At 52.8% G+C, this 11,162-nt stretch overlaps 2 protein-coding genes across 2 annotated transcripts in view; both read right to left on the reverse strand.

Annotated features, from left to right (window-relative positions):
* WRAP53 (WD repeat containing antisense to TP53) overlaps positions 1 to 11,162 on the reverse strand; it is a 121,282-nt gene that overhangs the window by 67,606 nt on the left and 42,514 nt on the right. The gene's annotated exons all lie outside the window — the stretch shown is intronic.
* Positions 5,017 to 10,676, reverse strand: SHBG (sex hormone binding globulin). Its single transcript, XM_050765354.1, is given in 9 exon segments — positions 5,017 to 5,196; positions 5,440 to 5,647; positions 6,388 to 6,524; positions 6,655 to 6,814; positions 7,042 to 7,203; positions 7,534 to 7,723; positions 7,897 to 7,988; positions 10,357 to 10,574; positions 10,577 to 10,676. Coding segments are annotated over 9 exon segments (1,401 nt in total). The 5' UTR covers positions 10,662 to 10,676; the 3' UTR covers positions 5,017 to 5,047.

Raw genomic sequence — 11,162 nt, forward strand, 5'->3', positions numbered from 1 at the left:
CCATGCCCAGCTAATTTTTTGTATTTTTAGTAGAGATGGGGTTTCACCATGCTGGCCAGGCCAGTCTTAAACTCCTGACTTCAGGTGATCCGTTCACCTTGGCCTCCCAAAGTGCTGGGATTACAGGCATGAGCCACCTTGTCCAGTCATAACTCATTTCTTTGATGGTCCATAGTAGAACTAGCAACCAGGTTCCTTGGCATCTTAGATACCTCTGCTAAAGCATTTCACATGTCTGTCTCTCTCTCTCAAGACCCTGGTTCTGCCCGAGCATGGTGGCTCATGCCTGTAATCCCAGCACTTTGGGAGGCCAAGGTGGGCGGATCACCTGAGGTCGGGAGTTTGAGACCAGCCCAGCCAACATGGTGAAACCTTGTCTCTACTAAAAATACAAAAATTAGCCAGGCGTGTTGGTGCATGCCTGTAAGCTCAGCTACTTGAGAGGCTGAGCAGGAGAATCACTTGAACCCAGGACGCAGAAGTTGCAGTGAGCCAAGATCGTGCCATCGCACTCCAGCCTGGGCAACAGAGCAAGACAAAAGAAAAAAAAAAAAAAAGGCCGGGCACGGTGGCTCACGCCTGTAATCCCAGCACTTTGGGAGGCCGAGGCAGGCTGATTACCTGAGGTCAGGAGTTCGAGACCAGCCTGGTCAACATGGTGAAACCCCGTCTCTACTAAAAATACAAAAATTAGCCAGGTGTGGTGGCGCATGCCTGTAATCCCATGTACTTGGGAGGCTGAGGCAGGAGAATGCTTGAGCCTGGGAGATGGAGGTTTCAGTGAGCTGAGATCGTGCCACTGTACTGCAGCCTGACCGAAACAGCGAGACTCTGTCTCAAAAAAAAAAAAAAAGACCCTAGTTCTCCAGGGCCAGTACCAAGTTTTATTCATCTTTAGATTCCCTGTGGTGGACTACACAGTGTTTGGCCAATGTATCAGCAGCCAATACATGTTAATTGAAAGAAAGTTTGGTGGGGGAGGTGGGCAGCAAGGAGGGGGAGAGAGAGAGAGAGGCAGTGGGTAGGATGGAGTGAGTGGGTAGATCAGGCCCAGAGGCTTCAGGGTGTGCTGCCAAGCTCTGAAAAGTTTTTGGGGGTGTGGGGAAGGCAGGGGACACTGGGCAGGCATCGTAGGTGCCCTTGGTGGGGGCCTGGCAAAGTCGATGTCAAAGCGAAGTCGGTCTTAATGAAAGAGTGTAGACAGCTCTGGATGGTAATCAGGAATCCTGGAATCTAGGGCAGGCTGGGGATAGAGAGGTTGGGGGCCCAGTGTCCTGGAGAGGGTGGGGTGGAGGGAGGAGAGAAAAGCCAGCTCCGGGGAGATTCCAGGGACAAAAGGTCAGGATGTTGGCACTTGGAACAATCCCCTTGGTGGGTACCCAGGTGCATCCGGGCTCTTTAACCTCCCTCCCTGCTGGCTCGCACTCCACAGGCCTCCACAGGATGACTTCTTTTCATTATTCAGGTCTCTGCTCAAGTGACTTCCCTGACCACCCAGCTAATGTTGCCCCTCCCCTCCCCCTCCTATTATATTACAGGATTTTATTCCCTTTATTGCTCTGAGCACTATCTGAAATAATCCTGCTTATTTATTTGTGTTCTTGTTTGTGTCTACTTCCCCTCTACTATATTATAAGTTCCATCAGAGTGGGGATGGTATTTGTCCTTTTCTTTTTTTCTTTTCTTTTTCTTTTTTTTTTTTTTGAGATGGAGTCTCGCTCTGTTGCCCAGGCTGGTGTGCAGTGGTGTGATCTCCGCTGGCTGCAAGCTCCGCCTCCCGGGTTCACGCCATTCTCCTGCCTCAACCTCCCAAGTAGCTGGGACTACAGGTGCCCGCCACCACGCCTGGCTAATTTTTTGTATTTTTAGTAGACATGGGGCTTCACTGTGTTAGCCAGGATGGTCTCGATCTCCTGACCTCATGATCTGCCCGCCTCGGCCTCCCAAAGTGCTGGGATTCCAGGCATGAGCCACCGCGCCCGGCCTGATTGTCCTTTTCACCAACAAATCCTCAGTATCTAGAACAGCGCCTGGTACTAAGCAGATGCTCAGGTGGCCTAGGTTAACCCTCAACATCAACAAGGGGCCAGAGTTAAATTTGATGCCCTCTCCATGCTGAAGTCTCCGCTATAAACCCTGCTGGCTGGGTGGAGGCAGTTGTAGATCCTGAGAGAGCCTATAGGGTCAAGATTAGGAGAGGTACGAAGTGGGGCTTGGGATTTGTGTCTTCTACCCTAGAGACTCCCCAGGGCCTCCTTCCCCCGGGGTCATTTAGGTCCTGGCTGATCCCTGCAGAAAGGGACAGCAGCTCCAGTGAGTGACTCAGCCTGCTGCCTGGGTTACTGGTGAAAAGATTCTTGTAAGAGACTAGGAGGCTTGGGTACTGGGATTCTCATGGGGTCTAGAGATGAGGTATGCTTTTTTTTTTTTTTTTTTTTTTTTGAGACGGAGTCTCGCTCTGTCGCCCAGGCTGGAGTGCAGTGGCGCGATCTCGGCTCACTGCAAGCTCCGCCTCCCGGGTTCACGCCATTCTCCTGCCTCAGCCTCCCGAGTAGCTGGGACTACAGGCGCCCACAACCGCGTCCGGCTAATTTTTTGTATTTTTAGTAGAGACGGGGTTTCACCGTGGTCTCGATCTCCTGACCTTGTGATCCGCCCGCCTCGGCCTCCCAAAGTGCTGGGATTACAGGCGTGAGCCACCGCGCCCGGCGAGGTATGCTTTAACCTAATGGTTCTTTTTAAGTTTTTTTTTTTTTTTTTTTTTTTTTTTGACACAGTCTCACTCTGTCACTCAGGTTGGAGTGCAGTGGCGTGATCTCAGCTCACTGCAAACTCCACCTCCTGGGTTCAAGCAATTCTCCTACCTCAGCCTCCTGAGTAGCTGGGATTACAGGCACCCGCCACCACGTCCGGCTAATTTTTGCATTTTTAGTAGAGATGGGATTTCACTGTGTTGGCCAGGTTGGTCTCAAACTCCTGACTTCGGCCGGGCGCGGTGGCTCAAGCCTGTAATCCCAGCACTTTGGGAGGCCGAGACGGGCGGATCACGAGGTCAGGAGATCGAGACCATCCTGGCTAACACGGTGAAACCCCGTCTCTACTAAAAAAAAATACAAAAAACTAGCCGGGCGAGGTGGCGGGCGCCTGTAGTCCCAGCTACTCCGGAGGCTGAGGCAGGAGAATGGCGTAAACCCGGGAGGCGGAGCTTGCAGTGAGCTGAGATCCGGCCACTGCACTCCAGCCCGGGCTACAGAGCAAGACTCTGTCTCGGGGAAAAAAAAAAAAAAAAAAAAAAAAAAAAAAAAAAAAAACTCCTGACTTCAGGTGATCCGCCCGCCTCGGCCTCCCACAGTGCTGGGATTAAAGGTGTGAACCACTCCACCTGGCTAACCTAATGGTTCTTGAGAGGAAAGAGGATGGAGGGCTTGAGCCCCAGGGCTCCTTAGTAGGCTGGGAGCTTTGGACTAGGACACAGGGGTTCCTAAGGGGGCTGAAGACTGGAAGCTGGGGAGGGGGTGGGGGCTAGCGGCTTGGACACGAAGGTTCCCCAGGGAGGGATGCTGGGGCACCAGCATTCTCCAGAGGTCTGTGGTTGAGAGCTGGGTCACCATATTCTTTGAGGGCAGAGATATTCCCGAATCTGTCTGTTTTTCCCAGCTGGGACCAGCACAAGCCAGTTCTTGCTTAATGGAGTAGAGACAAATTCGTCTGTGAACGCAGCAAGTGGACCAAGACTAGGAGAGAGAGGCGACTTTCTCCCTGTGCTCTCCTCCCTTTCTTTCTCCCTGCCTGCACCCCTTTTTCCAGAACCCTACCCGCATCTGTCTGTGACCCTCTCACGCCCCCTGCTGCTCCTTCCCTGGGCAGCAATGGCCAGTCCAAGGACCAGATGACTGAGATGTCAAAATCCCATCTCTTTTCTTCCTCCTGATCCCTCTGGACCAGCCACAGAGGCAGGAAACTGGAGTCTCAAAGGGAGTAACTTCTGCGGAACGAGGTGGGTCCTGGCTTCCAGAAAGTGACCTGTATCCAGAGTATGTCTGTCTGTCGGGGTTTTTGCTGGGATATCAGCCTAAGGAGTCCTCATTTCCAGCCGGACGCGATGGCTCGCGCCTGTAATCCCAGCACTTTGGGAGGCCGAGGCAGGAGGATCACCCAAGGTCAGGAGTTCTAGACCAGCCTAGCCAACATGGTGAAACCCCATCTCTACTAAAAATACAAAAAATTAGCCGGGGGGTGGTGGTGCACGCCTGTAATCCCAGCTACTCGGGAGGCTGAGGCAAAAGAATCGCTTGAACACAGGAGGCAGAGGTTGCTGTGAGCCAAGATCACACCATTGTACTCCAGCCTGGGCAACAAGAGCAAAACTCTGTCTCAAAACAAAACAAAACAAAACAAAACAAAAAAAGAAGTCCTCATTTCCTCAGAGAACCTCTCCTTGACGTTCAGACTAAGGCCTCCTAGTCTCCATGTTTCATTTTTCTTTTCTTTTCTTCGTTTTTTTGTTTTTTTTGAGACAGTCTTGCTCTGTCGCCCAGGCTGGAGTGCAGTGACATTATCTCGACTCACTGCAAGCTCTGCCTCCCGGGTTCACACCATTCTCCTGCCTCAGCCTCCTGAGCAGCTGGGACTACAGGCGCCCACCACCACACCCGGCTAATTTTTTTTGTATTTTTAGTAGAGATGGGGTTTCACCACGTTAGCCAGGATGGTCTCGATCTCCCGACCTCGTGATCTGCCTGCCTCGGCCTCCCAAAGTGCTGGGATTACAGGCGTAAGCTACTGCTCGCAGCCAGTCTCCATGTTTTCACAACTCTCCGATTCTCCTTTATCAGTGCTTCCAACTATCCACTTATTAGTTAGTCTTTGATGGATGTCTGCTTCCCTATGGGACTGTGGGCACCAAGAGGGTAGGAACCAGAGTGTTTGTGCTCATCAAGACAACTCAATGCTTGGCACAGTGCCTGGTACGTTACTAGTGCACAGTGAATATTTGTTGAATAAATGAATAATAAGTAACTTTCAAAGGGGGTTCTTAGGTGGAGCTTTAATGGGAAGCGTCAGTGCCATTGCCTGGGCTCTGGGGACAGCTGTGAGTCCAGATCTCATGGCTTCTGTTCAGGGCCCGGTCCACATCCAGCCTCTGACCTTGTGCCCAAAGGCCATGCAGGCAAAAAGAGGTGGACGAGTCTTCTCCTAGAGGGAGATAGTGCAAAGGTGGCATTAGAAGAGTAAGGTGGCTCAGATTCAGAATCTTCTCCCCACTTTTCCACTCCTCTAACCTGAGTTTTCAGAAGCACTACCTCCCACTGCCCGCTATCTTCTTCTAGCGGCCTATTCTTCTTCCCTCCCAGAGGTTTCCTTCCCCTCAAAATGTGCCCCCTCCCTTGAGCTGTTTCCAATGGTGTGCTCATGAACTTGAACATCATTCTCTCTTACCTGGTAAAGCCCCCAGGAAGAGACGCCCTTGAGGCTTGGCCCAGAGGTTAAGGAGGGAAGCCAAGCCTAAGGGAGGCAGGGCAAGGACCTCCATCTTTGGTCCTTGGCTCAAGACCACCCTGGACATACTCAGCTTCAGCTGAAGAGGAAGTCCCAAGACCAGGGGCAGATCCATCCCTAGGCCCGACCCAGAAGACAGCACCACCTTCTGCAGAGTGTGTGGGAAAGGGACGATAGAGAGGGAGGGAAGAATGAGCAGGGACTACTGCCTGTGGCCTCACCCCTAGCTGCCTTAATTCTGCCTCTTCGCTATGCCTCCACCTACTGGCCATTTTCACCACTTAAATCCTGCCCTAATTTTTTTTGGCTTGACCCTTTTTGAAACCACACCTACCCCAAGTAAATAAACAGTCTAAGTCAAAACTGTTTGCTTGCTGTGGGCAGCTTCAAGATATGTCCCTTGCCCCTACCACCCACCTGAGTGCCATCCGTAAACCTTATTTTTATTTTTATTTTTTTTGAGACAGGGTCTCACTGTGGTCCAGGTCAGAGTGCAGTGGCACCATCATATATCACTGCAGCCTCAAACTCCTGGGCTCAAGTAAACCTCCTGCCTCAGGCTCCTAAGTAGCCAGGGCAGCAGACATATGCTACTATGCCTGGCTAATTTTTTTTTTTTTTTTGACAGAGGTCTCTGCTATGTTGCCCAGGCTGATGTCAAACTCCTGGCCTCAAGTGATCCTCTGGTCTTGGCCTCCAGCACCTGGGATTACAGGCATGCACCACCATGCCTGGCTAATTATTAATGAAAAACAATTTTGTGGAGCCAGAGTCTTGCTATGTTCCCTCGGCTGGAAGTCTTCCTAATATTGACATTTTGGACTCCCCTCTTCCCTCATTGCTCCAGGCTCCACTGAATACAGGCAGCGCCCCATTGTCCCCCTTTACTTGATCTTGGAGGTGGAGACTGAGCCAAGATGGGTTCTCCGGTGTCCCAAGAGAAAGAAGGTGGCCTGAGCCTACTGCCTGCTTGAGTCCCAGGTCCAAAGAGAAGGCCCAGGGCTCTGCATGAGGCTGGGGAATGTCTGTGGGGAGAAATGATTATCCTGAGGCCTCAAAGCTGGAGCTTCAAGGAGGAAAGGGGCCAGTGGTGGAGGGAGACAGAGGCAGGCTGAGCTGACCAGGGTGGGAAAAACACACTCCAAGGAAATCTACCTTGGAGATTGAATTCTGCATGAGTCCCTGGAGGGAGAAATATCCCGGGATTTGATTCTACATCACAGCTTCTGAGGCTAGTGGGGGCAGATGCTGAGATCTCGGCCTGTTTGTCCAGCCAGGAATCCCGGCGCAGGCAGCCATCCAGGGCAGGAACTAGCTGGAGTGTAACAGAGGTAAGATATGGGGATGTAGAAATCAGGGCATCGGAGCTCCAGTCCTGGCCACTCTGCCCTCAGTTTACTCTCTTCCGAGCATTTGGCCTCCCTCTTGCAGCTCTCAACCCATCCCCTCTCCCTAAAATCTTGGACTTAGATTCCCATGGCCACCCACCCAGCAGTGCTTTATGGAGCCTTGGCTAGGGTTCCACCCCTGGGATGTAGTTACCGGCAACCGAAGGTTGGAAGCGGGGAAGAACAGCCCCCCAAGCGCAATCCTCATGATGGGATGGCGTTTGCTGGTCAGGGGCCCAGAGACCTGTCTCAGGCGCAGCACCTCCTCCCCATCCACCTTCAGTAGCACAGAGTCCCCATCCATCTTGACTTCCACCTGCAGGAAGATGGGAAGCAGAATCAGAGGACCCTGGGATCTGTCTCTGCCACCTTCCTGTGAGGCAGCCTAGTACTATAGTGGAAAGAACATGCCTTAAAGAAGCAGCTAGCATCCTTGGCCGTGGGTCAGTCAGGTCTTGTCACTTATGTACTGACTGAGCCTTAGAATTCCCATCAGAAAAGATGGGGCCAAGAATAGCTACTTTGTGGGAGTTCGTGTGGATTAAATGAGATGACAGTGGTAAAGGGATGCCCAATAACTTGGTTTCGTTCCCTTTCCTCAGACCAGCTCCAGACATCCCTCCCTTGAGGACCAGAGCTAGCTTACCTGGTGCCATCTCCCGTCATCCAGTCGTGGTCCAGCACCCACCGTAAGCTGGGCCCAGTAATTGTGCAGTTGGATCTCAGGCCTGCCGTCCCGAAGTCCCAGCATAAACCAGTCATCCTTAGGGTTGGTATCCCCATAAAAAATCACTCCCTCTGGGTCCCAGGTTCGAACCTCAAAGGAGGAGGAGGTTCTGGAAGGACTCAGAAGGAAAAGATTGTGTATGTCATGTGCCCTTTGAGAGCCAGTGAGGGTTTGGGGGACACGGTGTTCACAGATAAGGAAAGGAAGACAGGGAAAAGAGAACAGCTGATGGAGATGGGGCAGAGCCAGGGGACTGGGTCAAGGGCTAGGTCAACCCCATACTTTGTGATCTTGGTGAGGTCAAAGGTCATGACAGCGGCAGGCTCTTGTCCTGGGCCATTGCTGAGGTGGACAGCCGGAGGGTCCTGCGCCCTCTATCAGAAAGAGAAAACAAACAAGGCTGAGTAGGGACATGTCAGAGACAGACAGAGGGAGAGGCCCTGCTACAGGGCCAGAGGAGGAGAGAAGGGAAGACTCCATGGACTGAGAGCCGTGTCCCGCTCCTGCACCTGGGTGGGGAGAACAGGTCTCAGGGCCCATCCCTGGTGGGTGTGATGCAGTAGTAGCAACAGCAGCAACAGCAGCCGGCGCGAGGTGGCCATTGGGCCTCTGCTCTCCATAATCAGCCACTGTCCACTCGGCGGCTCAGACAACTCTTGGGAGAATGTGTAGAGGCAGGCAGCCTTGTGTGTAGGCGGTGGAGGGTTAAAGGTTGCCCGGAGGGAGGGGGTAAAGGAAACAGGGGCACTGACCCTTGACCCCTGCCCAGGGGCCCAGTCACAAGACCCAGCTACCACCCCTCTGGGGATCAATGGGGTGAAGGACAGAGTCCCCTCCACTATCATCCTCCACTGCCTAGAAAATTTCTGAATTGGGAGAGGATATTCCATCTCCCCTCTCCTCCTCTAGGGCCTGGTCTAGGTCCTCCAAGATTTCCGTCCACGTGGGGAGGCTGCATTCACAGGCCTGTGGTCTAGAAACAGTCCTGCCCTGCGTCCCAAGTAGCATCCTGTATCAGGACTAGAAATGAGATAATGGAATCCTAAATTTCTAGCTGAGTGACCTTGGGCAAGTCACTTCACCTTTGTGCTTCAGCGTTCTTGTCTGTAAAATGAGGAAAATAATACTTTACAGGGTGACTGTGAAAGAAGGTTCATTGAGAAAATGCAGGCACAGTGCCTGGCATCTGGTCTGAACTCCTCCCCCAGTCTTTTCCCAGGCCTCTGAGGCCTGTCTGCCAGGAAGGTATTGTCTGTGTGTATGATTCAGTGAATATTAAGAAGGGACCTACCCCCGCCTCCCAGTTATCTTCCCTTATCCATTTATTACGGGGCCTAAACAGTCTAGCAGTAGAAATTCATCACCCACTCCCTGACCCATTTTATTTTATTTCATTTTATTTTATTTTATTTTAGACAGAGTCTTGTTCTGTCACTCAGGCTGGAGTGCAGTGGCGTGATCTCGGCTCACTGCTGCCTCTGCCTCTCGAGGCACCCTCTCAAGCGACCCTCCTATCTCAGCCTCCTGAGTAGTTGGGACTACAGGTGCACGCACCACCATGCCCAGTTAATTTTTTTGTATTTTTAGTAGAGACGGGGATTTCACCATGTCGGCCAGGCTGGTCTCAAACCTCTGACCTCAAATGATCCGCCCACATCAGCCTCCCAAAGTACTTGGATTACAGGCGTTAGCCACAAGGCCCAACCCTCCCTGACCCATTTTATTTTATTTATTTATTTTGAGATGGAGTTTCGCTCTTGTTGCCCAGGCTGGAGTGCAATGGCACAATCTCGGCTCACTGTACCCTCCACCTCCCAGGTTCAACCAATTATCCTGTCTCAGGATCCCGAGTAGCTGGGATTAAAGGCATACGCCATCACACTTGGCTAATTTTTGTATTTTTAGTAGAGAGGGGATTTCACCATGTTGGTCAGTTTGGTCTCAAACTCCTGATCTCATGTGATCCACCTGCCTCTGTCTCCCAAAATGCTGGGATTACAGGCGTGAGCCACTGCGCCACCCCGTGACCCATTTTAAAATGCAAATGACAGACCGGGCTCGGTGGCTCACATCTGTAATCCTAGCACCTTGGGAGGCTGAGGCAGGCAGATCACTTGAGGTCAAGAGTTCCAGACCAGCCTGGCCAACATGGTGAAACCCCATCTCTACTAAAAATACAACACTTGGCCAGGTGTGGTTGCCCATGCCTGTAATCCCAGCTACTCCGCAGGTGAGGCAGGAGAATCGCTTGAACCCAGGAGGGAGAGGTTGCAGTGAGCCGATATCGCACCACTGCACTCCAGCCTGAGTGACAGAGTGAGAATCCGGAAGGAAGGAAGGAAGGAAGGAAGGAAGGAAGGAAGGAAGGAAGGAAGGGAGGGAGGGAGGAAGGAAGGAAGGAAGGAAGGAAGGAAGGAAGGAAGGAAGGAAGGAAGGAAGGAAGGAAGGAAGGAAGGAAAAAAAAAAATTAGCCAGGCGTGCCGGTGCGCGACTGCAGTCCCAGCTACTCCGGAGGCTAAGGCAGGAGGATCGCTTGAACTCGGGCGGTGGAGGCTGCAGTGAGCGGAGATCGCGCCACTGCACCCCAGCCTGGGCGACAAAGCAATACTCCATCTCCAAAAGTAAATAAATAAATAAATAAATAAAACATTTTAAAAATGCAAATGTCGCCGAGATGTAACACTTCATCCTACTCAAGAGCTGCAGGAAACAGCTTTCAGAGCTGGGGGTCTTAAGGCTTACCCAGGGTCTCGGGGGCTGAGTGAGCCTGAGGCTAAAGCAGGTTATCACCGCATACGTCAATTTAAAAAGCACTGCCGGGGAGCCTTTGAACCACGGGGTAACTCGATCGAGGTTGGGACACCCAAACAACCGCAAGGAAGCCGCCGCACTCCAACCTTGACCTCTACCAGGGGCCCAGTCACAAGATCCAGCTGTCGGGGGTGGGACTTGGGGGGGCGGGGCTGCGCCTGTTCTCCAAGCTGATTGGTTGACGTTGTGCCCCCTGCTGCGACAGAATTAGAGGGGGTGGGGCTTTGCCCGGCCATGAGGACCTCCTCGCTGGCCCACTCTCTCCGCCTGGACGGCACCGGAATCCCAGCCCCACTTCCCAGGCCGCGGCTACCCCGCCGCCCCCCGCCACTCCCTCTGGAACCAGAGGGCCATGGACTTGTACAAGGCCCTAGGAGCCGGAGATCTGACGGAAGCTGAGGGCTGGCATTTCTTCCGCTTTGAAGGAGAGGCGACCAGAAAGTTGGCAGGAAAGTGAGGCCATCCTGGCCGGGCGCGGTGGCTCAAGCCTGTAATCCCAGCACTTTGGGAGGCCGAGACGGGCGGATCACGAGGTCAGGAGATCGAGACCATCCTGGCTAACACGGTGAAACCCCATCTCTACTAAAAAAAATACAAAAAACTAGCCGGGCGAGGCGGCGGGCGTCTGTAGTCCCAGCTACTCGGGAGGCTGAGGCAGGAGAATGGCGTGAACCCGGGAGGCGGAGCTTGCAGTGAGCTGAGATCCGGCCACTGCACTCCAGCCTGGGCGACAGAGT

This window comes from Macaca thibetana, chromosome 16, assembly GCF_024542745.1.
Source record: "Macaca thibetana thibetana isolate TM-01 chromosome 16, ASM2454274v1, whole genome shotgun sequence".
NCBI lineage: Eukaryota > Metazoa > Chordata > Mammalia > Primates > Cercopithecidae > Macaca > Macaca thibetana.